Source organism: Taudactylus pleione, unplaced genomic scaffold (genome assembly GCF_031769625.1).
Source record: "Taudactylus pleione unplaced genomic scaffold, aTauple2 ptg000399l, whole genome shotgun sequence".
Lineage (NCBI taxonomy): Eukaryota > Metazoa > Chordata > Amphibia > Anura > Myobatrachidae > Taudactylus > Taudactylus pleione.
This window is the reverse complement of record NW_028284801.1, coordinates 5,568,180-5,594,482: the sequence shown is the minus strand read 5'-3', so window position 1 is coordinate 5,594,482 and position 26,303 is coordinate 5,568,180. Positions and strand designations below refer to the sequence as shown.

At 46.9% G+C, this 26,303-nt stretch overlaps 1 protein-coding gene across 1 annotated transcript in view; it reads right to left on the bottom strand.

Annotated features, from left to right (window-relative positions):
- POLR2B (RNA polymerase II subunit B) overlaps positions 1–26,303 on the bottom strand; it is a 106,826-nt gene that overhangs the window by 5,467 nt on the left and 75,056 nt on the right. The window contains exons 20-23 of the mRNA XM_088446494.1: positions 12,083–12,172; positions 11,628–11,735; positions 9,711–9,824; positions 2,839–2,999 (exon numbers count right to left, since the gene is read on the bottom strand). Of these exons, the coding sequence (XP_088302620.1) occupies positions 2,839–2,999; positions 9,711–9,824; positions 11,628–11,735; positions 12,083–12,172 (473 nt within the window). The remainder of the gene's footprint in view (positions 1–2,838; positions 3,000–9,710; positions 9,825–11,627; positions 11,736–12,082; positions 12,173–26,303) is intronic.

Sequence of the window (26,303 nt, the reverse complement as noted above, 5' to 3'; positions counted from 1 at the left end):
CGTCAGCTGTTCCTTGGAAGCTTCTGGAAGAGCCTCCTCCAGTGTCTTCATCCACTCCTCAATGGCCGTAGCAATGGCCGAGCGAGTAACCGCTCCTGACAGAGAAAAGACTGCTTTGAGACAGGCTTCCAGTCTCCTACCTGTGGAACAGTTAAGAGAGGATGCAGATTGTATGGGCAATGTGGCGCTCCTAACCAGATGTGCCACATGTGTGTCTACTGATTGAGGAACTTCCCATTTGGTGCACTCATCCAATGGAAAGGGGTAGAAGGCATTAATCCTCCCTGTGATATAGAATTTCCTATCCGGAGAACGCCATGCTTCCCCCATAAGTCCCGAAAGGTGCTCAGATTTTTGGAAATTCAGCTTTTACCACTGTCTGGCATTTGAATCCTGGAGCCTTTCTTTGTACCAGCTCCTCTTAGTCTATGTTTAGCACAGCCTTAACCGCCCTAATCAGATAGGGGACATCTGCTGCAGGAAACCGGTCTTCCTCTTCCGAGAAAGATTTGTAATAGGAGCCCGGTGTATCCCCAAACTCATCAGAAGATGTACCAGAATCTGAAGGCTTGACGGCGTCTGAAACCGACCGCCTTCTGGTTTTTGGCTGTATTGGCCTAGCTACTTGCCGCAGTTGCTGAAAAGCTGCTGAGGATGTAGCCACATTCTGACCTGAGGGAGCATACATGTCCATCCAGAACGGATGCATAGGGGGCATAAACATAGTAGCTAGACTTATCTTCCTCTCCCGCCGTTCCACTTCTGCTGCTCCCCTCTGACAAAACCTGCCCTGGCTCCCATTCCCCTACAGAATCCTCTTCAAACTCCTCACCTTCACATACAAGGCCCTCTAACTCTACTGTTCCGTACATCTCCAACCTCATCTCCTTACATACTCCCTCCTGCTCACTCCGGTCTGCAAATGATGGTTACCTCTCCTCCACCCTGGTTACTTCATCTCATGCTCGTATCCAAGATTTTGCCCATGCAGCCCCCCTTCACTGGAATGAGCTCCCTCGCTCGATCAGGCTCTCCCCAACCTTGCAGAGCTTCAAACGTGCACTGAAAACCCACCTGTTCATCAAAGCATACCCTTCCACCACATAACCGTGTCACCAAAAGTCTCTGCCCCTCCTGCCTCAGCCATCTCTACCTTACCTACTTCCTGCACTCAGGTTCTCCTCTACACACTCATTCCTCATATCTGTCGGTCTCCCCTAGATTGTAAGTTCCTAGGAGCAGGGTCCTCTTCCTTACTGTCTCATAGTCTTCTTCTCTAGCACTTCTGACAGCCTTCACCTTTCCCAGCTGTATTTTGTATGGAGAATTGTGGTGCTAATTGTTACTTGTGCTCTGTTTATAATTTGGTTACTGTATTGTAATAATGTTCTGTGTACCCTTTACTGTATGTACGGCACTGAGGACCACTTGTGGCGCCTCAAATAAAATTATAATAATAATAATAATAATAAAGTTGCAGCTGCTGAGGGTATCCCATTATTGGGGCTGGCCCCGGGACTGCCAATCGGTCTGCAACCTGTGCTATGATCTGGGAAAAGGAAGCCCAAGGTGGTTCCTGCCCAGAAGCTGGTAGGTTTGACTGATGTGGTGACTCCTTAAAACAGTGACCACAATCCATCTTGTATGAAATCCTGAGGGGATAACCCCGCTTTACAGGCCAAACATGACACCAGCACAGGGGATTCAGCCACCTGTCTTCCAGTTCCCTTGGCCATAGGTTTCACACCCAATATATCCCAAACACCTGTAGTAGAGGACTAAATGAGGAGAAACAGCCGTGATAGGTTATGACAGTTATTCAGAAATAAAAAAAAAAAGACAGCATGACATATGCAATGCACACAGATATACTATTGAATATATATATATACACACATATATATATATATATATATATATATATACACACACACACACACACATGCATACTATCTAAGCTCTTAGTCAACTACCAATAGCCCAGGGTAGGATATAGAGCACTGTATGACCTGATCACCGCAGGAGAGGCATACAGGGAGACTGACCCAACCTCCTGAGCACACAGCCTCCGAGAGTGGTCTCTGGCAGACCCATATAGAGGGAGGCTGGGAGGAGCAACCAGGACGTGGGAAACTCGTATCTGAAACCAGCGTCTGGGTCGGGGGAGGTGCTGCCAAAGGAAAGCGTACCTCCCCTTTGCTGTATGGATCCACCTGGCACACTAACATGGCCGCCGCCATCAAGTCCCTGGCTGTCAGGATCACTCCTGTCCTGGTGGTCTAGTGTTGGAGACAGTTTGCACAAGGCTCCTCACAACAGCGTCCCCCGGCGAGTCTCCACCGCCGGAGGCACGCACTGCCACATGGTTGCCCGCATCAGCTGCCGCGGGGGACCACTTGCCTGCATCCCCGATGTTTCCGGTTGCAGCCTTGGGCTGGCTAAGCCTGCCGAAATCACCAATCACGTCACCGGTGGTGCAGCCCGGAGGGGGGAAGACAGAGCGGTGACACGGGCATCTATCTGGACGCTTAGCTTCTTCAGGTTTTCCCCTCACTCAGCACGCGGCGCTGCTCAGAAAAAAAAAAAAAACTTGTTTGAAACGGCTGCCGCAGTCCCACTGTCAATAAGGTGCCTTCTTGCACCAAACAAAATACAAACTGCCTGTAGCCGGGGCCGGTCCATCCTGGGAGTTAAAGCTTGTTAACCGTTTGGTGCCTGGATCACTCCAACCACATACCCAAGGTAATTTCTGTGGACCCTATGGACCCCTTAGAAGAAACATTGGTTCATTCAACAAGTGCTGACAAAAACTGAACAGAAAAAAAGTTTACTACTTACCGTGATCTACCTTCCATTGGCTGTCTATTCAAAATCTGTATAGGACCTCTTGCACGGGAGTGAATCTTATCATCTACCATGTGCTTTAATCTCTGGTAATAAGTAGGCCCAATGAAAATCTGTGATGTGATTTTACGTCCTGTGAATCCATTGTACAGAACCTATATATTTAATATATAAAGGTAAAATAAACGACTGGGTTACAGAATGCGATCCAGTGTGATACGACATCTCTCTATGTGCAACATTAATGTTTCACTCCATACTACATTTTAGATTTTTTGGTGCTTACCTGTTAAATCCTTTTCTCTGGAACCATGGATATAGGTGGAGCTGGAGAAGCCTGGGTACCAAATACTTAAAGTTTGAAGCAGAAGCACAGGCTCCACCTCCCATATAACCCACCCCGTGCATCCAGCCAATTCTAACATAACCAAAGGGCAGGAAGTAAAAACACACACACACACAAAGGGAGGAACCCTGTGACTTAAATATGCTCCAGAATACAACACTTAGCCAGACAGGGGTGTAAGGGAGGGTGTACAGTGTCCCCCATGAACTCAGAGAAAATAGGATTTTTGGTGCCTACATGTTAAATCTTTTTCTCTATCATTCATGGGGGACAAACCATGGGACGTCCCAAAGCTGTCCCCTTAAGGGAGGGAACGCTCCTGCTCATAGAACCCCATACTAGTATCTCTAGAGGCGAAGGAGTCCAATATGAATAATATGCATACAGAACAATGCAGAGGCCTGGCAGAGTTGTTCCACAACGGAACCCCACCCAGCCACCAAGGTAGCGTGGTCTAACCAAGTTCGGAACAGGCGTGTTTGAACAAGAGAAAGCCAGATGAATGATCAAGTTCATGTTACTGGCCAGTGACTGCTTGGTAGCCTGCCAGCCATTGCTATGAACATATTAGAGAACAAAAATTAATCTGACCTATGAAATTCCTTAAGCCATGTGGGTCCGCTCCATATACAGCAAAGCAAGGAAGGAACACGTCCTGTGACCCTTTCGGCATAAGAGAGGGTACTACGATTTCCAGGTTAATATAAACTGGAAAAACCACAGTAGGTGCGGAGGATTGCCCTGTTCTGCAAGAATCAATGTGATAATGCAGTCGAATGAGAAAATCCATCGAGGAGAGTGAGCGAGAAGAAACATCGGCTTTCACTTGGGTCAGATGGAGGTTCATCGAAGCTAGGGCTCGGATAGATGAAAGAGAAAAAGCCCCATTACCAGAATCAAACCACATGGGGCAACCGGGGAAAGGACAGGAAATTGAAAAACTGAACTGACAGCCTAAGAGCAATCCTGTGCTGGAACCAGGCCGGAAGGGCGACGGAGACTGAAACCATGTCCTGCTAGTTAAAAGGATACGACCAAGAACAGCCAGAAGGCTGCCACATTCAGATCCCATACTGAGCACAAGACTAAGTCGATTTACAACTCTCAATAATAGGCTCTAGGTGACCCTGATTTTCTAGCACAAATCCTGGTGTGCACTCTGCATCAGGAAAAAAAACAACCTAGATTTTAAGGGTTGTTTCACTTGTCAACCTGGTTGAATGAGCTTTAGGTGTAGGCCTGGGCCCTGGGACAGAAAGTTTAGCCCCAGAGGAAAAACTCTAATGGGATTGGGGTCTACCGACAGCTGACAAGGGTTATCAAGTCTGGTGAGGCGAAGCTGGAGTCACCAGAAAGGGCGATTCGCCTATCAGTCGCAGCTGGCGGAACACTGTTAGAAGCAGGGGCAGTGGGTGGAAAGATGTACCCTTCCAGGGTATAGAAAACATATCTACTGGAAGAAACACCAGAGTTCTTACCCTAGCAGGACCTGTCCACTCTGTAGGTCAGGTAGTGAGCATTTCCCTATATATTCTCACAGCCTAGGAGGGAGAGCATAAAGGAGAGAGGGATATCTAGAACTCTGCAGACCTAGAGTCCTGAAAAGATGCAAAGCACCCTCACAAAAACTCCAACATCTTAACAACACACAAGAGATTGTGATAGACTCCAAACACAGCAAAAGACTGGGGGATAGTCAGTGGCACACAAAACAAATGCTGAAAACTCATCATCTGAGATCGTAAGAGTTGAACAAGAACGGGACTGGATTACATAACCAGAGGACAGCATAAGCCATTCTGACCTGGCAAGCGGTTAGGTGTTAACTCAAAACGGCTCAGACCATAGCCTAGTGGAAAGACCCTGGAGCTGTACATGAACTTGATCAGTAGGACAAACCGATCCACTTAAAAAGGACCCACAGGTCAGACTGACACGAGAACGACCGACCACTCTGTCTACAGGAATACTGTATATATTAGGTCATAGCGTACTCCAGAAAGAGGTGCTAGAGGGAGAAGTCCCAAATGCAGATGTATACTTATCTTGAGAAGATCTTTCAGTCACACAGCACGCCCATTTAACCACCATACTCTGTAGAAGAAGCGTTACAGGTCACAAAACACCACCTACCTTTCATATAAAGAAAGTTAGGTAATGTAAAACAGGATTTTGGTACTTACCAATAAATCCCTTTTTCCGATTCCATATAGGACACTAGAGTATAGACGGGTGGAAAGTGAAGCTTGGAACTTTAAATTTCTTTAGAAGTATAGTTGGCTTCTAACCCTCTATACCCCCATAGACCCAGATTAGAGAAACCAGGGGGAGACAGAGAGCGGATACAACAGAGAAAGTGAATGAGAAGGAGGATCCGACAAGAAAGACAGTCCACAGACCGAAAGACAAAAAGGAGCAAACATACTGTAGACAACAGCATGCAGCTAGAACAACCAGAAACAATGGCTGGTAGCGTAGCGCTGGGCGGGCGTCCAGTGTCCCGTATGGAATCGGAGAAAGGGATTTATTGGTAAGTGCTAAAAATCCTGTTTTCTCCTTCATCCATTAGGGGACACTGGAGAAGTCCCAAAGCTTCCCTCCCTGGAGGGAGAGCACAGAGAACCTTCAAAACCCTGTGGCCAAACCCTTCATTCAAGGCCGCAAAGATATCAAAGCACTAAAACCTTACAAACATTTGCACTGTGGACCAAAAGACCGTACGGAAGAGCTGTGACGCAAAAGCTCCTCTGCGCACAGCCCAAGTAGTACCAATCGGGTGCATAGAGTGCACAAATATATATTTTATTTTCATTAGAGGGCTGGTCATTAGAGTAGAGACTCCAGGTTGGCCCATGTTTTAGTTAAAAGGCAGCCAAGCCTTTCACCGCATGCTGGTTATAGCTTCTTGCATTGGAGTTAGCATGCTGTTCCCGATTTCTCCTCAGTACTGTTGGATTCCTGTATCAGTGTCTAGCCGGTCTGATCTATGGACGCATGCTTCCTGCAAAACACATATTGCTAAGTATCACCTTAATTACATTCGGAACCGTGACATTTTGTTTGCTATCACCTGTTTGTTTTTTTTACTAGCTCCTGCTGTTCTAATCCATGCACATATTGAAACAGTCTCATTGTATTGCCAGTGGTTTTCTTTTATTCCAGCCTTTATCAGGTGATCACCTGCCATTTTGTATAAACTTCTATTGTCAATAAGGGCGGTTGTTATAGGCATAAGACCTCAGCATATGGTTCTAGAGGGCTTATGCATAATAGACAGGTATATCATAACAGGTGCTTGGACCTTTGTCTGCTTCTCGCAGGCGACCCATGGCCATTGCCCCTCAGGCCGGATCTTCTTCAGCAGGGTCCATTCGCGTACCCAGACTTACTGCGACTGTTTAACGACGTGGCCGTTGAAGCCGCAATCTTAAAAAGCAAGGGTATCCCGGACACTGTTATTACCACTATGCTTCACACTTGAGAGCCAGTGATGGCCGCACACTATCATTGTATTTGGAAATCTTACGCGATTTAGTGTGAACGCCGTGGATTCTCCACTATGTCCTTCCGACTATCCCACCTTCTCTTTCTGCAAACAGGCTTGGAGGCTGTCATTTGGAGTCACTGAAGGTCCAGGTGTTGGCCTTGTCCGTCTTCTTTCAGCACTGGTTGGCCCAGATTCCTGAGCTTCAGACTTTCCTACAGGGCATCCTTCGTTACAGCTGCCTTTTGTGGCTCCTGCGGCACCTTGAGATGTTGACCAACCTCCAAATCAGCAGTATTTGAGACCCTAGAGGACGTGGACCTCAAGTATCTCTCCTGGGAGACTGTTCTCGTGTTGGCGTCTGCTCTGAGCTTTATCTAGTCACTCCCAATTTCATCTTCCTTGACAATCGTGCCAAATTTCGCACTAAGGCAGCCTTCTTGCTAAAGGTGGTCTCCGGTTTCCACATTAACCAACCTATTGTTGTTAATGCCTTGGCTACGGACGAGGTGTCTTGTCAACAGTTTGATGAAGTCGGGGGTCTTCGCATCTATGTTGTCCGCATGGCAGCTCTGACAAGCCGTAATTCCCTGCTTGTGCTCTATGTTGCTGCCAGACAGTGTTGTCTTTTTGGAAAGATGCAATACTGACAAATCCACCTTGGGTGGGGTCTCCGACTTGACCATCAGCTGACGGGTAAAGGGTAAGGAAAAGCCTGGACCTGTGGAACTTCTTATCCGGATGTTTCCAGGCCACAGAGAGCTGCTCTTCTGGGGGGAGGTGGGAAAGGTAATGGCAGACTCATAGTATAAGGTGCATACACCTATATAGGTGTGCATTCACTGAAATGTGAAGCTCATCCTATTATATATGTTGCTTCAACATCTCTAGAGAGAAACTGCATGTTTTCTGAGTAACTACAGAAATAGGCAGAAGTATACAGATCTGTAATATAAATGTATATTACAAGTAAGCAGTATACAGTACACTATGAAATATTGGAAAGAATGATTGGAACTTGTACTTGTGACCCCGCCTGTTTATAGAATGAAGTAACAATATTTAGCATAACAAACAGCAGCACCCTGCACACAGACCGTCCAGTCTGCACAGAAAACCAGAGTCCTATACAGCAGCAACAATATAGGTGAAGTAAGGACAGAGACATTATAACCTAGCACCAGTCTGCGAGGTATAATTCTTAGGAAAATTTCCGCTCAACATAAAAAAAAAATAGATCTGGCCTGGGACTTGAACAAAAACAACTGTCAGAAACAAACAACTGAACCTGTGACGGAAGAGGGTAAAAGCCGGAAACGCAGTAAATGCATTGAAAGCGCCAGAACTCCATAGTAAGTGTATTAGAAAAGCCGGAAATCATATTACATGTATTGAAAAAGCCGGAAATCCATAGTAAATGTATTAGAAAAGCCGGAAATCCATAATAAATGTATTAGAAAAGCCGGAAATCCATAATAAATGTATTAGAAAAGCTGGAAATCCATAATAAATGTATTAGAAAAGCCGGAAATCCATAATAAATGTATTAGAAAAGCCGGAAATCATATTGCAAGTATCGAAAAAAGCCGGAAATCCATAGTAAATGTATTAGACAAGACGGAAATCCATAGTAAATGTATGATTGCCGTCTTTTTCAATGCATTTACTATAATTTCCAGTTTTTTTAATGCTCTTTACTATGATTTCCGGCTTTTTCAATACATGCAATAGGATTTCCGGCTTTTCTAATACATTTACTATGGATTTCTGGCTTTTTCAAAACATGTAATATGATTTCTAGCTTTTTCAACACATTTACTATGATTTCCGGCTTTTCTAATACATTTGCTATGATTTCCAGCTTTTCTCATACATTTTACTATGGATTTCCGTCTTTTCTAATGCATTTACTATGGATTTCCGGCTTTTTCAATACACTTACTATGATTTCCGGCTTTTTCAATACACTTTACATTGTTTCCGGCTTTTTCAATGCAGTTACTATGTTTCCGGCATTTACCCACAGCCACCTGTGACCACATGCAGTAATATACAAGTGTAATTCATTACAGCAGTCAGACACCTTAATGGGGGATGCTGTCTAATTTGAAAAGTGCCTCAGGTTTGTTATATTCTAAATGGCCAGTAATTTAAAATGACCGCCTAAAGGGGAGAGTGCAGGGACCTTTTGTGAACTGCCCTCTGGGAGGCTCCAAAACTGTGGAGGAGGAGAGAAACGGGAGAATACTCCTTCCCCATGGCTGACCCCAGTTTTCAATGGTGTCCCATTACAAACTACGTCCCTGGTGGTCCAGTGAGTGAGCGTAGAGAACCGTCCATCATTGAGCCATCTTCTCCGTTTGCCTCCCCTACCTGAGGGTAACAGCTGCTGTATTATGGCTCTCCACAATGCAGGGAGCCTCTTACCTGTTGCTCCAGCCGCAGATATACCCCCGCTATGCACTACAGAGAGCGGCCGTGCAGTTGACCCAGTCCAGAGACCAGTCAAATTAAACTGGCTGCAGGGTATAGGAGAGGAGGAGCCTGTGCTGCTGCTCAAGGTTTTTTTGGTCCCAGGCTGCACCTATACCCATGGTTCCAGTGTCCCCCATGGATGATCGAGAAATATAGAGAATGAAACAGATATTGACAAGGAGATTGATAGATATAGGTAGACAGATATAGATAAATATCTAAATTAATAACTGGTCTACTTATATCTATTATATGAGAGATTGTGTTGTATTATTATGTTTTCCAATCCAATTGCTACATTTATTGCAATAAAGACTTAGAACATGAGCTTTTTAATTAATTACTTTCTCTGAGACAACCCCCTTAGGAAAAAGGACACTGGAAAGAAAAGACAGTCTTCCTACCTATAACCTCCATTAACCCAACAATGAGACAATTGCCTGGTTTTAAAAAGATGTTCTTGACCTAATTCAGTCATAAAAAAAAAAAACACAACAATTTCTGAGCGGTTTTTGGAAAAATAATTTGTCAGTTAAGTGGTTAAAATGGTAGTGTTCATACCTCATTTCCTCTAAGATGATACCCATAGTCGGATAATAAGTTTGAAATCTTTTGCACATTAACTGCATCATTGAATGGCGTTGCATCACCAATTTCTCCCTTGTTTGCAGACACCTATATTTAAAAAAATAAATCAATACAAAATAATATCCTCCTGGCTAAAAACTAGCACTGGAAAATTGAGCAAGTAAGAAAAGCAAATTATTAAGAGGTTGTCACATATTTAAATAGTAGTAAGATTTTTGTATTTGCTAAGCAATGAAAAATTACTCATTTTGAACAGTTTATGTGATGGAGTCCATTACTAACTAGAAAAAAAAAAATCAGGATATGAAGAATTCTATATACAAGCAGCTTGTACATTTTTATTATTGTACCTCTTAATTGTAAATGGAATATACTTTTAATTTTCATTTAGTGACCAACAGCCACATGCTTTTATTTGGTGATAGACTGTGAACCCTAATATCTAAGTGCATTTTGCATTTGCAATTAAACACTAGTCACATATCATGTTATATAATACCCCTTTCATACTGTGACATCGACCCACCAATAGTGTCGGGCCACCAGTCTGAAAGGGGTCTCAGCCGGGTTGCAAATGAGATGGACCCGTGAACAAAATCCCAGGTGCGACCCAGCATTGTGATGTGAAAGGGGTATTACACACACATTTGTTAAGCCTTCAGTTCTGTAGCAAATGCCCTGTAATGACAAACTAGCAGATGTTAAAATGAGCATCTGGCACAGATAAATGGGACTTGAACTGCTCCTGTCGCCATAGAAAGAATTCTCTTTAAATCATATTCTCTCACAAAAAAAAAGAAAAGAAAAATTAATCCTATACTGATGCACCAGCGACTAATAATAAAATCATTACATTTGAAGCAATTAGCTTTTTAACTAAACAAAGCCCAGATGAAGGGGTATATGTACTATGCCTTGGGGGGAGGTATTCATGAAAGCTTGGTGAGCGATAAAATTGTGAAGGTAACAACCAATCAGCTCCTGTCATTTTTCAAACACAGCCAGTAAAGTGACAGTTAGAGAAAATTGTGAAACAAATGACCAACCAATCTGCTCCTATCTACAAGCTTTCATGAATAACCCCCTTAGAGAAAGTGGATGAAGATAAAGTACAAACCAATCAACTCCTGTCACAGGCTGTGTTTAAAAAATGACAGAAGCGGTTTGGCTAGTCTCTGTCCACTATATCTATCTCCTGGGCTTCGTACATAGAGGCCAGAATCTGTAACAGGAAGGCAGTGTTGATCTAGCTGAGGTCTCTGACACCAGAAGCAAGTACTGCCGCGTGTGATGCCCCGTAAGCGAGGAATCGCCTTACCAGACATCTCCGTACATCCGATTGCAGTCCAGGTCGCAGCATTGCAGCTAGCAAGCCTGGCCGCGACCATCCGAAATCACCAGCCCAGTTACTGGTGTTGCGGCCCGGCGGAGGTAGATGGAGTCGCAGTATATGCATCTTAATTCAGACGCTTAGTACTGCCAACCCAAAAACATAACAAAAGCTTAGGACTGCCAGAGCAGTCCCCTGTTACAAAGGTGCGTCTTGATCCTGCCGCACCAAATGAACAACTGAAGTCCTATGGCTAGGGGAGGAGTATATATGGAGGAGGACCCGAGGCATCCTGGGAGCTGAAGCTTTAACTGTTTGGTGCCTGGTCTCCAACCATAATATCTCCATGCTATCCCTGTGGATCCCTATGTACCCTGAAGAAAAGCATATTTAGGCTTGCCAATGTATTCAGTCTTTAGGAGTCAAAAGTTTTGTCCAAATATTTTATTACAAACTGTTTTTTGACAAATGAATCCATCATTACAGTTGGTAACCAATGCTCTTTGGCAACCAATTGCTGTTCATTAGGCAATTATGTGTCACGGATGTGTCTTCCTTACCTTCCCTTGAAGGCATTCAATCAAGTGCCCAATAGTCATACGAGAAGGAATGGCATGAGGGTTGATGATGATATCTGGTGTAATACCTTCACAGGTAAAAGGCATGTCCTAAGACAAAAAATATTCAAAATTAAAGACATCTCTACATTTCACCTATACAGCCACACCCTAGACCTTGCAATGTAATGACTTTTCTATATTTTGTTAAAAAATGACAGTCATGAACCAAACAAAAGATGCAGTAATAGAATGAGATTGAACAACATTAAATACAGAATTGTAGTTTCTGTAGCTACACCCAATGTGTTATGTTCTATGCTTTTGCACAATGATGCTCCAGGAAGGCAAGCAAAGATGTAAAATTAGTTTTAATCATAGTATTTTCCTTAATTACAGAAACACTAGTGAACGGCATTACAATTTGTAAAATAGAAACTCAATTAAAAATAAAGTACCTCTTGTCTGTACTGAATTCCACAGGTACCCTTCTGCCCATGCCGGCTAGCAAACTTATCTCCAATCTGAGGGATTCGCACTGACCGTACCTGATAGTGGGTAGAATAAAAAAACACATGTACATTGTAATCTTAGGCATACACATTTAAAACGTAAAATAATAAAAAAAAAAAGTGAACAGCAATATCACGTTAGTTCATGATTACAACAAATTAAAAAAAAAAAAAAAAAAAAAGTAGTAGTTTAATTTAATTTGAGTACAATGTCTAGGGCAGGGTAAGACCAATTTTTCTACAATCTAGAAGCCAGGATGACCACCGTCCCCCCCAAAACAAAATTACAGGAGTGAGGAGCACAGCTCTGTGTGTTATGCAACTGTTATACACACTATACTAGTCCACAAAGTGGTCACAGCTGAATGGATATCGTAAAATGCTCTGCACAACTCACCTGCTGCACCCCACACCCTCCAGTAAGAACGGACCACATTTCACATAATATAATGGTGCCAGAAAGTACAACAAAACCCCCCTCCCCTCGTGGTCATTCCACTATCCCTCTTAAGCCACTCCGCAATACCTGTCCACGCATAGACCCTACTACAGGAGAGCTCTATGCAGCTGGAGAGAGGAGACAGTAGACAGCCGGGACGTACAAGAGGATCAGCGTAGACTGGGACAAACAGCAGGGATCAGAGCAGGCCAGGATGGAGAGGAGTCGTCCGTGCAGACTGGGACGGACATAGGCACAGCAGTCACCGCAGGCGACACTCAGCACATGCGCACTCATGTGCATGATATGAGCACCGAAATACTATAGGCACAAATCTTCGCCTGAGTTGATGAGGATCTGCTTCCTCCCTCACTGCAAATTCTAGTAGCCAGGCAGCAAAATCTGGTAGCCATGACGACCTGACCCCCAGGATTTGTCGAGCCCTGGTCTAGGGATATATTTACCAAGTGCCAATTTGGCAATTATGGTCATGGGATTTGAAAAGCTGACATTAAATGCAAAGCCAGGAAGGTTCTGCACTTATTCCGTCAAAAGAACCGCTAATAACCGACTGCATTGAAAATACACCACCTCATGTAATAGCACAGCCAATGTACCCAAAGATTTTTCTGATCTAACCTAGTCCATTCCAAAGAAAAAACTAAAAATAAAAGGAATATTCAAGGATATATTACAAAGCAGAGGTGACAGAGCTCTTAGAGACTCAGGAGAAGGAGAAATGAAAATGGTCTCCACAAGCAGTGGATGTCATCTCCAAAGAAAAATAAGAAATATTAAACCAAAAAACACAAGAGATGCAAACCTTTTCATATCCAATGCCTGGATGTATGTTCAGAGGACCGCTTTAGCTGGGTGCATAAATTGTGTGAATTACAGAATTGGAAAACCCTTTTGCCTTTAAGGCGGAGGTCTCAAGAGCCATGTTATCAAAGACAGACGAGGAAGATCTGGATACAGGTCTTGTATTAACAGGTCCGGCCTTAGAGGAAGAGAACAGGGAGTATCTATGGAGAGACTCTGTAGGTCGGTGAACCAAGGGCATCTGGGCAAAGCAGGAGCTATCAGTATTACTGTCCCGCCTTCCTGCTTGACCTTCCTGATGACCCTTGGAAGGGAAAACGGAGGAAACAGATATGCCATTCTGAAGTTCCACTTCACTGCCAGAGCGTCCACAAACTCGGCTGCAGGTTCCCTGGTTCTGGACCCGTACCTGGGGACCCTGTGGTTGTGACATGAGGCCATGAGGTCTACCTCTGGAAGACCCCATCTGTCCACAAGGCTCTGAAATACCTGTGGATGAAGAGCCCACTCTCCGGCATGTATATCATGCCGACTTGGGTAATCCGCTTCCCAATTGAGGACTCCTGGTATGAACACCGCCAATATTGCCAGAAGGTGACATTCTGCCCAGACCAGAATGTTTGACGCTTCCATTATGGCAGCCTGGCTCCGCGTGCCTCCCTGATGATTGAGATAGGCTACTGCAGTGGCGCTGTCGGATTGTACCTGGACAGACCTTCCCTTTAGTATTTCCTAAGCTTGAACAAGCGCTCTGAATACTGCCCTTAGTTCCAGGACATTTATGGACAGAAGGCTTTCCCTTGTCGTCCATTTTCCTTTTAAATGTGTGTCGACCTGTGCACCATCCGCGGAGGATGGCATAGGTCATGAGGAGCGCCCAATCTGGGATCAAGAATGGGCGACCCTTGTTGAGATGGTACATCTGGAACCACCATGACAGGGACAGTCGCACTTCTGGCAAGAGACGGATCGTCTATGCTTTTATTGCTCCCCATTCCAGTGCAAGAGGATTAACTGCTGCAATGGTCTGGAGTGGAACTGGGCATACTTCACCATGTCGAAGGTCAACACCTTGGATCGCAGAAACTGCATTGCTGCATAAACAGATATTGATCAGCTGTGAAGAAGCCTGCGTATCCGCAGCTGAAGGGCCGCAATCTTGTCTTCTGGCAGATATATCCTTTGTGCAAGAGAACCCAAGCGATGACTTCTTCCAATTTACAATCCATCCGTGTCTGTGTAGACAGGCCACTGTCAGTCTGATATGATGCTGCAACTCTTGTGACGACTGAGCCAATATCAGCCGATCATCCAAGTATGGCAGGATCCTGACCCCCTGGTGCCGTCATTACTGCCATGATTTTGGGCTGTTGATAAACCAAAAGGCAGCGCCTGAAATTGGAAATGCTCCTGCAGCACTGCAAATCACAGGAAACGGGACAGTGTAATTGGTACATGAATATATGCATCCTGAACATCCAAGGACACCATGAAATCCCCTGGTTCCATATTGCCAAATCAAAACCGACCGAAGGGATTCCATACGAAACCTGGGCACCCAGATAATGTGTTGAGTCCCTTCAGGCTTAGAATAGGCCGGTGAAACCCATTGGGATTTTGAATCAAGAAGTGGCTGGAATAAAGGGCCTGATTCAGAGCTGAACGCTCTGACAAGAGCGCTGGCGAATCAGGGCTCTCCTCCATGAAAATGAAGCGGCCTCCTGGCCGCTCGTATAGCTGTGGGTGACCACCCACAGCATATGCGAGCGGCCAAAAAGATGGTCGCGATGGTCTTGACCATCGCGACCATCGGACTTGCGACGGAGACCCTGCGGTAGGGTCTCCCTGCCACAAGCCCTGGAGTGATTTTGGCTCTATCAGAGCCAAAATCACTCCCACTGACTAGTGATGTCAGTGGGGCCGGCTTCATACGGTAGGCGTTCCCATGGGAACGCCTCCGTCTGGCAGGCACGCCCCGGCACGCCCACCAAAGGGGGCGTGCTGTCAATCAACATCAACAGCACGCCCCCTTTGGTGCTAGACCCGGAGCGATGGAAAGCCCGTCGCTCCCCGGGTCTCGCGCATGCGCACGACGGAGCTCCCTCCGTCGTGCGCATGCGCAGTGGGGAACATCGACCCGCTTGCGAGCGTTCTGCCGCTCGCGAGCGGGTCTGAACGACCCCCAATATCCCTTTCCTAATTGATTCACTGGAACCGGGATTATTACCCCTGACACCAGCAGGGAGTGTATAGTCTGCTGGAGGGCCAAGGCTTGTACAAAAAAAACCTTTGCGGGGACTTCTTCAGAATGTGAGGGTGTACCACTGGGAGACCACCTCCCGAACCCAGGCATCCGTTGTTGTGAAATGCCAGGTGTCTGAAAACTGAAGAGGTCGGCCTCCTACCCTGGGATCCCCCGGGGGGGGGGGCCCGTCCCATCAGGCTGCAGGTTTATCTTTAGTCCTAGAAGCCGGATGTCTGTTTGGTCAGGATTTCTTAGACTGTAGTTTCCTGTGAGAACTTGTTCTAGAGGAAGATTGACCCTTTGCTTTTCCTTGCAGCTGAAAGGCCCGAAAGAACGACTGCTTAGGTCCAGTAGTGGAGGCTGAAGGTAGACCAGCCATTTTAGAGGCTACCACTGTAGCAACAATCTTGTCCAACTCTGTGCCAAACAAAATACCTCCCGTAAACGGAAGGGATTCCAGGGCTCTTAGACCCTGCATCTGCTTTCTAGTCTCTAAACCAAAAGGGCTCTCCGAGCCACAACTGAGACAGCTGATGCTTTAGAGGATAATATACCAGCATCCAAAGCTGCCTCTCCCAAATAGGAAGTTGCCTCCTTAACATAGGAGATTATCGTCAGCTGTCCCTTGGAAGCTTCTGGAAGAGTATCTTCCAGTGTCTTCATCCATTCAGCAATGGCTTTAGAAACCTAGGTCATAGCCATGGCCGGGCGAGTAACTGCTCCTGATAAGAGTGAAGACTGCCTTGAGACAGATTTCAAGTCTCCTATCTGGAATATTTAAGAGAGGATGCAGATGGTATTGGCAATGTAGCACTCCTAACCAGATGCGCCACATGTGCATTTACTGCTGGCGGAACTTCCCATTTGGTGCACTCATCCAACGGAAAGTGGTATAAGGCCTCAACCTTTCTTGGAATATGGAATGTCCTGTCCGGAGAACTCCATGCTTCCCCCATAAGTTCCGAAAGGTGCTCAGATGTGAGAAATTCAGCTTTCACAACTTTCTGGTGTTTGAATACTGCAGCCCTTCTTTGCACTGGCTTTTCATCACTTATGTTTAGCACAGCTTTGACTGCCCTAATCAGGGAGGGGACATCTGGTGTTGGAAAACGGTCTTCCTCTCCTGAGAGGGACTCCAGAGAGGAGACCCGTGTATCCCCATACTCGTTACAAGATGTACCAAAGTCTGTGGACTGGACGGCGTATGAGGCCGACTGGCTTCTGGTTTCTGGCTGGACTGGCCTAGCTGCTTGCCGCGGTTACTGGAAAGCTGCTGAGGACGAAGCCACATTCTGACCCAAGTGAGCATACATGTCCATCCAGGACGGATGCATAGGCGGCATAAACATAGTAGGTTGCAGCTGTTGAGGGTACTCCATCACCGAGGTTGGCGTAGGAGCCGCCAACCTGTCCGCAACCTGCGCCATGATCTGGGAAAGGCAACCCAAGGAGGTTCCTGTCCAGAAGCTGGTAGGTTTGACCACATAATCCATCTTGTATGAAATCCTGTGGGGATAACCCCATTTTGCAGGCCATACATGACACTAGCACAGAGGCTTCAGCCACCTGTCTTTCAGTTTCTTTGGACACAATAGCTCTATAATTATGCAAAGAGTATAAGTGTGACAATTGTTTCACACCCAATATATCCCACACACCTGTAGTAGAGGGTTAAATGAGGAGAAACAGCAGTGATAGGTTATGACAGTTATTCAGAATACTCAGAAATAAAAAAGGCAGCATAACACAGCAGATTTCATTGAGTCACATGCAATGTCCATAGATATACAATCGAAAAAAAATAAAATAAAATAAAAAATATATATATATATATATATATATATATATATATATATATATATATATATATATATATATATATATATATATATATATATACACACACACACACACATACATTATATACACTAAGCTTTTAATCAACTACCAATAGCCCAGGATAGGATATGGAGCTCTGTATGAGCTGATCACCGCAGCTGACCCAACCTCCTGAGCACACAGCCACCGAGAGCACCTGAGAGTGGTCTCTAGCAGACTCATATAGAGGGAAGCTGGGAGGAGCTACCAGGACTCGGGAAACTTATCTGAACCAGCGTCAGGGGATGGGCCACCAGGCTAGGGCGTACCTCCACTTTGCTGTATGGATCCACCTGGCACACTGACATGGCCGCCGCCATCAAGCCCCTGGCTGTCAGAATCCCTCATGTCCCGGTGGTCTAGTGTTGGAGACAGTTTGCACAAGGCTCCTCACAACAGCGTCCTCCGGCGGGTCTCCAACGCCGAAGGCACGGACTGCCAAGTGGTTGGACGCTTAGCCGATTCGGGTTCTCCCCTCACTCAGCACGCGCTGCTGCTCAGTTAGGTGCTGTATAAATATGGAGGAGGACCCAGTGCATCCTGGGAGCTAGAGCTCGTTAACTGTTTGGTGCCTGGATCACTCCAACCACACACCTCAAGGTATTTTCTGTGGGCCCTAAGGACCCCGAAGAAGAAATATAATTCCATTGCAGTTGGAACAATGTATTGTACACATAGTATAATATGTACGTCTGATCCGTCATTCATCGCATTGCCCCATGTGCTGTTCTACACAGCAGATGGAACGATGCGGTAGTTACATGTAGCATATGATGACACATCATATGCCTTCATACACTGGATTGTGTGCAATGTATTGTTACATTGCATCATCGCTGGGATGCATCATCGTATGGTGTGTACCCAGCTTTAGTCTACTTTGTAACAGACAACAGTGCCAGAACCTTTTAGCCTATCCTAAATAGAATCTTCTTTAACCAGATGCCTGTTCTTTACATTTTTTTAGAATATTTGGCCACAAAAAAAAAAAATCATCCAACTGCACATTACATACCAAGCACACAACAGGCTTTATGTTGAGGTGTATTTGCCCCTGATACAGTAGCCAAGTGCATTACAATTAACGCTCTTTCCTTTGTTAGAAAGAAAAAAAAACATTGAGAGGGAACGATAAACAAATTAGTGTGGTAGAACAGATCGACAGATATGTCGACAATGTATAGATCGACACCAAATGGTTGACAGGCAATAGGTCAACTGTGCAAAAAGTCGACACAAAAATGGTCACCAACAAAATGGTCGGCAAAAAAAATGGTAGACCCAATTTTTTGTTTTAAGCCTAACCCCAACCCACACCCCTTAACGCCTAACCTCCGCCTGGTGCCTAACGCTAACCCTCCCCATGGTGCCTAACACTAGCCCCTAAAAAAAAAAAAAATTGAGAAAAAAAAAAAAGTTAGAATGTGCAGCACTAGGAGTTTGGCACTAACTAGTTAAAAGAAAATGGTCCCCCCTCTAACCCCTCCACTGGACCTTTAGCAAAGCCATTCGGAGGAAGAACATAAAACTATGAACATGTCATGTAACAATAATAATCAGGGAGGGATCAGAGTGTCCCCCCAGATGCACTAATGCTGCCTATCCACTTGCAGATAGTGAAACGACAGTACGATTACAACATCGTCGTACAGTCGTTCATCCCCTGTAGTGCCTACACTGAACGATATATGTAGTTCAGTGTAGGCACCCTCCTTCATCCCTGAACATGGCCAACAGCACAAGTCCAATGAGCCCGAAGTGAAGCCAGAACAGGCATATCAGAGAACAAATAGGCCTGGCAGAAGGCAGATGTGACCCATCGAGGTATAGTACTTTTTAAAGCCGGGCAACCTATTTTGTGGTATCAACCAACACCAACGGGGAGTTTGTACTCTTAACAGATATGTACAGTCCAGATATATCCGTAGAGCATGGACCACATCCAACAGCTGCAAGGAGGAAGAGCTGGCAGATGAAGCAGCTTGCGTAAAGGCCGGAATAACAAAGTCCTGGTTGAGATGGAACTTAGACACTACATTCGGTAGAAAAGGTTTGAAACAAAAACAATGAGATATGGTATCTGAAATTACGCATATGAACTGCCACCACAAATAAAATCTTTCACAAAAAACACTGATAAAAGTAAAAATTCAAAAAATTCATATAGGCGCTAAACAACTATACATCCCTTAAAATAAGACCAGACGGATCCTCATTCTTTTGATTCTCAGCCTCCCGATGATAAATTTCCAAGAGTCTTTAAAATGTCACTGGTGTATGAGCATTTTTTTTTCTCTTAACACTTTTCACTCCTCCGCCAACATGTGTCAACCACAAATAGTCTTGAAAAAGACCATTTGTGGTTGAAACATGTTGGTGGAGGAGTTCTCTCATTGACTACCCAGATGTGAGAGAGGGGCTGAGTTATTGACTTTTCTGGAGGAGAGGAACCAATTATGTAGAATCTAGTGCAGAAGCATCCTGAAATGAAATCTGGAGAATGGAACGGCCATCTTCCCCAGAAGTTGCATACACTGAGAACAGATAGCTAAGGCAAATGCAGAAGAGTTTGCACCACAGACTGGAGGTCCCAAATCATCTGAGGGATGAGAAATACCCACTGCCACTGGGTGTCGAACAGAAGACCCAACAACCCCATCCTCTGAGACGATAGAAAATTTGATTTGGATTGGAGATTTCACAATCCAACCGTGAGCCTGTAGAAACCACTGCTATCTGTAGATATTGATGCAGAAGAATTTGATAGAGCCTTGAGTAACATGTCGTCCACATATGGATTTATGCTAACTCCTACGCATTTTAGCAAAGAAACCTTTATGGGGAACACCCTGGTAGTTGTGAAAATAACTGGCAGGGCCTGAAACTGAAGGAGATCCCCTACCGCAAAGCGGAGTTGTTGATGATGAACCCTCCACATTGGAACACGGAGATAAGCATCTGATGTCTGTGGATGTCAAAACCTCCCAGGCATTCATGGCACTGATGATGGAGCACACAATTCCATCTTGAATTTTTTCAAAAAGAGGTAAGGTTTTAACAACTTTAGATCCAGAATTGGCCAGAAGGAGCCAACTGGCTTGTCCAAATGAAAAAGGCTTCAGTAGAACTCTAGCCCTGCTGTTGAACAGGAAACTGGATCCATCCAGAAGGTGGAGTTATTGTTCAGAGGAAGAGGTGTTACAGATCTTTCTGGTATGAGACCTGCCAGGCCCAGAATGTAGCCCCTGGATATAATGTCCCTTACCCAAACTTGAGTAAGCGTGCCCCAACCACCTGAGGGTGATCCTGGGCCACCCGAACATTGTTTGTCTGTAAGTTTAGGGATAGGTGTCAAGTTCCTGTAGCGCCATGGCCCGTGAAAACTCCTCTGCGGGAGTACCCAGACATGGCTCAAAATGGAATTAAAATTTCATGTGCCCCGAGGCCGAAAGGAATGAAACCTGGGAGATTTTGTCTATGGGTACAGACCGGAAGGGTAAGGGCTCTTACTCCCAATGGCCTGAAAAATAATCTTGGTAAGTTCTGACCCAAAAAGGAACTCCCCCTCAAAAGGGAACAGCCCCCAAAGTACATTTGGATTCTGAGTCAGCATTCCAAAACCGAAGATAAATCGATCTCCTAACAAAAACCGCCAATGTAGAAATCTGTGACTGCATAGATACCGCATCCAACAATGTGTCACCTACATAAGCTAAATCTTCACAGATCTGCTCTGCCCAAGTAAAAGCTTCAGAATGAGTCTCTACCAAATTAATTTGGAAGATCATCTGAGACACCCAGGTATCCATAGCCCTGATAACCAGAGCACTAGCCAACACGGGCCGAAGGGAGGCACCCGTAAGGGTAAACACAGTTTTCAACACAGCCTCGTTTTTCCTATCCGTGTGATCCTTTAAAGTAACAGAGTGCACCGTAGGGATAACTGTGGCCCTAGCCAACCTAGCAAAAGGTGCGTCCACCCAAGGCGGGACCTCCCAAGGTTTCATATCCTCATCTGCGGAAGTATAAAAAACAAGAGATATGGTAAGAACTTACCTTTGTTCTCTGTTTCTACGAAGTCCATAGGGTCCACAGGGTTGACCTTGGGGTATAGCTGGATCTGGATCCACGGGCACCACGCAGTTAAAGCTTTGCTGCTCCCAGGATGCACTTGGGTCCGTCCTCCTCTATACCCCGCCCCCGAGCCACAGGCACCTCAGTTGGTAAGCAGCCAAGGCCGGAGGAGGAGACTAAACAGAGAGAAGGAAGACTGGAACACACAAGAAACCATACTCAAAGAAATGGGAGACGGAAAACCGGTGACCAGCCACACAGCCCATTTGAAGCCAGGTGCGTCAGGGCGGGTGCCCTGTGGACCTCGTAGAAACAGAGATAACAAAAAGGTAAGTTCTTACCATATCTCTTGTTTTCTACTTCAGGGTCCATAAGGAGTACACAGGGTTGACCTTGGGGATGTCCCAAAACAGTTCAACTAAGGGCGGGGACGCTCCTGTGCTGAAAGGAGAACCCGGCGCCCAAAGGATGCATCCTGAGAGGCGAAGGTGTCAAACGCATAAAACCTCAAAAACGTCTGAATTGAATACCAAGTGGCCGCCTTACACAGCTGAACAGCAGAAGCGCCACGTCTAGCAGCCCAAGAGGGACCCACAGAACGAGTGGAATGAGCCTTGACAGAGGCTGGCACAGGTAAACCCTCCTGTGCATAAGCCTCACAAATAACGGAACAAAGCCAACGGGCTAAAGTTTGTTTGTTGGCAGGCCAACCCCTCTTGTGAAAACCGAAGAGGACAAACAACGAATCAGACTTCCTAACAGAAGCAGTCCGGTCCACATAGATTCTAAGCGCCCGGACTACATCTAAGGAAGCCTCACCAGCGGAAAGATCAGGCGACTGAAAAGCTGGCACAACAAGTTCCTGATTGATGTGGAACTTCGAAACCACTTTAGGTAAAAACTCAGGACGAGTGCGGAGCACCACTCTGTCCTGGTGAAAAATCAGAAAAGGAGGGTGAAAGGAAAGCGCCCCCAATTCCAATTCTGACAACCTCCTGGCAGAAGCAATTGCCAGGAGAAAAACGGTCTTAAAAGTCAGTCAACCACTTGAGTTCCACTGACTCAAGAGGCTCAAAAGGAGGACCCTGCAGGACCCGTAGCACCACCGCCAAGTCCCAAGCAGCCACAGGAGGCACGAAGGGAGGCTGGATTCTGAGAACACGCTGGAAAAAGGTGTGAACATCTGGCAGTGTAGCAATCCGTCGTTGAAACCACACGGACAAAGCAGACACATGAACCTTCAGAGAGGCAAGGCGTAAGACTAGGTCCAAACCTGATTGAAGAAATTCCAAGATTCTAGAAACTCGGAACACCTGAGGATCATAGCCTCTGGACTCACACCACTGAAAGTAAGTGCGCCACACCCTGTGGTAAATTCGTGCGGAAGCAGGCTTGCGTGTCCTGAGCATGGTACCAATAACCGAACTGGAAAAGCCCCGAGATCTCAAGACGGCTGTCTCAAGAGCCACGCCGTCAAAGACAGCTGACCCAGATCCGGGTAAAGGCAGGGCCCTTGAGACAACAGGTCCCGACGCTGAGGAAGAAGGTACGGAGCGTCGATGGAGAGGCTCCTCAGATCGGAGTACCAAGGACGCCTGGGCCACGCCGGAGCCACCGTCCTGCTTGAATTTCCATAGGACCCGAGGAAGCAGGGATATCAGAGGAAACATACGCCAGGTGAAACGTCCATTTCACCGACAGCGCATCCACCAGACATGCGCCTGCGTCTCTTGTCCTTGACCCGTAAACGGGCAACTTGTGATTGTGACGGGAGACCATCAAGTCCAGCTCCGGCAGCCCCCATCTGTCCACAAGTAGCTGAAATACCTCTGGGTGAAGCGACCATTCCCCGGGATGCACATCGCTGAGGAAGTCTGCCTCCCAATTGAGGACTCCGGGGATGAAGACCGCCGAGATGGCTGGAATGTGGCACTCCGCCTAAGCAAGGATGCGAGACACCTCCGACATCGTAGCCCGGCTGAGAGTTCCTCCTTGGTGGTTGATATATGCCACCGTGGTGGAGTTGTCGGACTGCACCTGAACCGCCCTTCCGTGAAGAGCGGGGCCGGACGACTGCAGGGCCCTGTATACTGCCCACAGTTCCAGGATGTTGATGGGGAGAAGTGCTTCCTCCGCAGACCAACGACCCTGAAGTGACAATGAGCCGGTCACTGCACCCCACCCCCGGAGACTGGCATCCGTCGTGAGCAGGACCCAGTCCAGGATCCAAAACGGGCGCCCCTCGACCAGATGAGCTGTCTGAAGCCACCAAGCCAAAGACTGCCGAACCTCCGGGGACAACACCAGCATCTGAGAGCGGATCCGGTGAGGTAACCCATTCCATTCCGATAGAATCAGCCCCTGCAGGGGCCGGGAATGGAACTGGGCAAATTCCATCATGTCGAATGTCGACAACATGGACCCCAGAACTCTCATAGCCGAATGGACCGACAGACGGCAACTGCTCAGGCAACTGTGTATCCGCAGCTGTAGGGAGGAGACCTTCTCCGGAGTCAGGAAGATCCTTTGCTGACTTGAATCCAGCAGGGCTCCCAAATGAACCATCCGCTGTGATGGAATCAGGGAGGACTTTCTCCAATTTATCAACCACCCGTGCGCTTGCAGGCAAGCGATCGTCAGGTGGAGATGTTGAAGCAGTACCTCCGGGGAGCTCGCCAGCAACAGGTCGTCGTCCAGATACGGCAGCAGCCGTACATTCTGGTTCCGAAGATGTGCGGCCATGACTGCCATAACCTTTGTGAATACCCTCGGTGCCGGAGAGGCCAAAGGGTAGCGCCCGGAACTGGTAATGATGCGGAAGGATAGCGAACCTCAGATACCGCTGGTGCAAAGGTGCTATCGGAACATGGAGGTAGGCGTCCTGGATATCCAGGGACACCATGTAATCCCCAGGTTCCATCGCCAGAATGATGGAACGTAATGTTTCCATCCTGAATTTGGGAACTCTGAGGAATTTGTTCAGAGACTTCAAATTGAGGATAGGGCGATGAGAACCATTGGGTTTCTGCACCAGAAAGAGTAGAATAGTACCCCGTCCCTCGTTGTGATTGAGGAACGGGAACAATGACCCCTGCTTTCAGCAAGGACTCTATAGCCTCCTGAATCTGTAAAGCCTTGGTTTTGTCCTGAGAAGGACTCGTGCAGAAAAACTGGCGGGGTGGTCTGTGCCAAAAAGACAGGGCGTACCCCTGTGAGACCACTTCTCGAACCCAGGCATCCGTGGTGGTATTGTGCCAGGACTGGGCAAATTGAAGAAGTCGGCCTCCCACTCTGGGGTCCCCCAGAGGGAGGCCCGTCCCATCAGGCAGAAGGTTTATCTTCCTGCTTGGAAGAAGGGCGCCTGGCACTCCAGGCCTGCTTTTTGGGCTTAAAGGCGGTCTTGGTCGCCGACTGCCTCGGGAAGGATGGTAGGGATGGTAGGCTGGGGCAACGCCCTAGAAGGGACCGCAGTCCGATCCGCGATCGACGCCAGCACTTGTGTAAACATCGCCCACGGAGGATCCTGTGCCACCGGGGGTTTAGAGGGACCAGGTACCAGCTGGCACCGCCCACACAGACCATCCTGAGACAAATCCACCCCATCAACCCCTGCCGAACAGCAACGACAGGAAAACAACACAGGAGCCACGGAGCGCTCATTCTCCTCCTCAGACATGACACAATAACTTTTGCAATAAAAGTGTATCACCAAAAAGAGGTAAGGCGTATAACACCCACGCACTCCCACGTATGCAACACAAACAGCCCACAATATGGTACTGTGTAGCACACCACTGTATGTGACGGACCTCACCAATACTTAGATCTATATAAGTGAGGTACACAGAAAAAACACCCCTCCCCCATGCACCTGCGGGCCGTAGGAGAAGGAAAGGGATAGGTATAAGCTCACAGTAAGTAGAAATAAGCACAGACAGCAGCACTAGCAAAAGTCACATACCATGCAGAGAAGTTATACTCACTGCACCTTTCGCTACATTCAACCTCCCAGATAGTGTCTGGGAGGGTTATAGCGCTGCGAACACTGTCCTTTGCAGGGGAGAGGTACGCAGGGGGACCGGTCCACGCACCACCTGGGAGATTTGCGCTGCCACTGAGAAGATGGCCGCCGGAGAGCTCTGAGGAGAAGTGGCCGCAAGAGGAACAGCCCAGCGACGCCAGCACGCATGAGAAAAGGCGCGCTGGGCTGAGGGGAGGAGCTGCTAAACCAGGGAAGGCTGCCTCCCCTGGCTAGTGATTAACCCCAGGGACGCTGGTTCCCTTCCAGCACTTATTCCCTGGTGGTCCAGCGGTCACGCAGGGTATTCCATAGCAGGGGGAGCCCGCCGCCGGTCTGTCCCCAGAGACCGGCGGCTGAAGACTGCATTAGTGTCCCCTTAACTACCCCGTGCGTTCGGCAGCAGTCAGTGGGAGGTCCCGGAGCCACGCTAGTACTGACTCTGGGGTCCCGCTGCGATCCCCAGATCAGTACTGGCGTCACAGCGCCAGCGGGGCTGTTGGAGCAGCAGCGTGGACGTCCAGATGGACAGTCTGATGCTGCCGCTCTGAAGATAGTAAAAATAAAATAAATAAAATCTTCTTTAAAAATAATAAAAAAAATAAATAAAGCTATGGGGCTGCTTATGCAGCCCCACTGCCCAGGGTGACCCGACTCCGGGAGGGGAACCAACTAAAACTGAGGTGCTGTG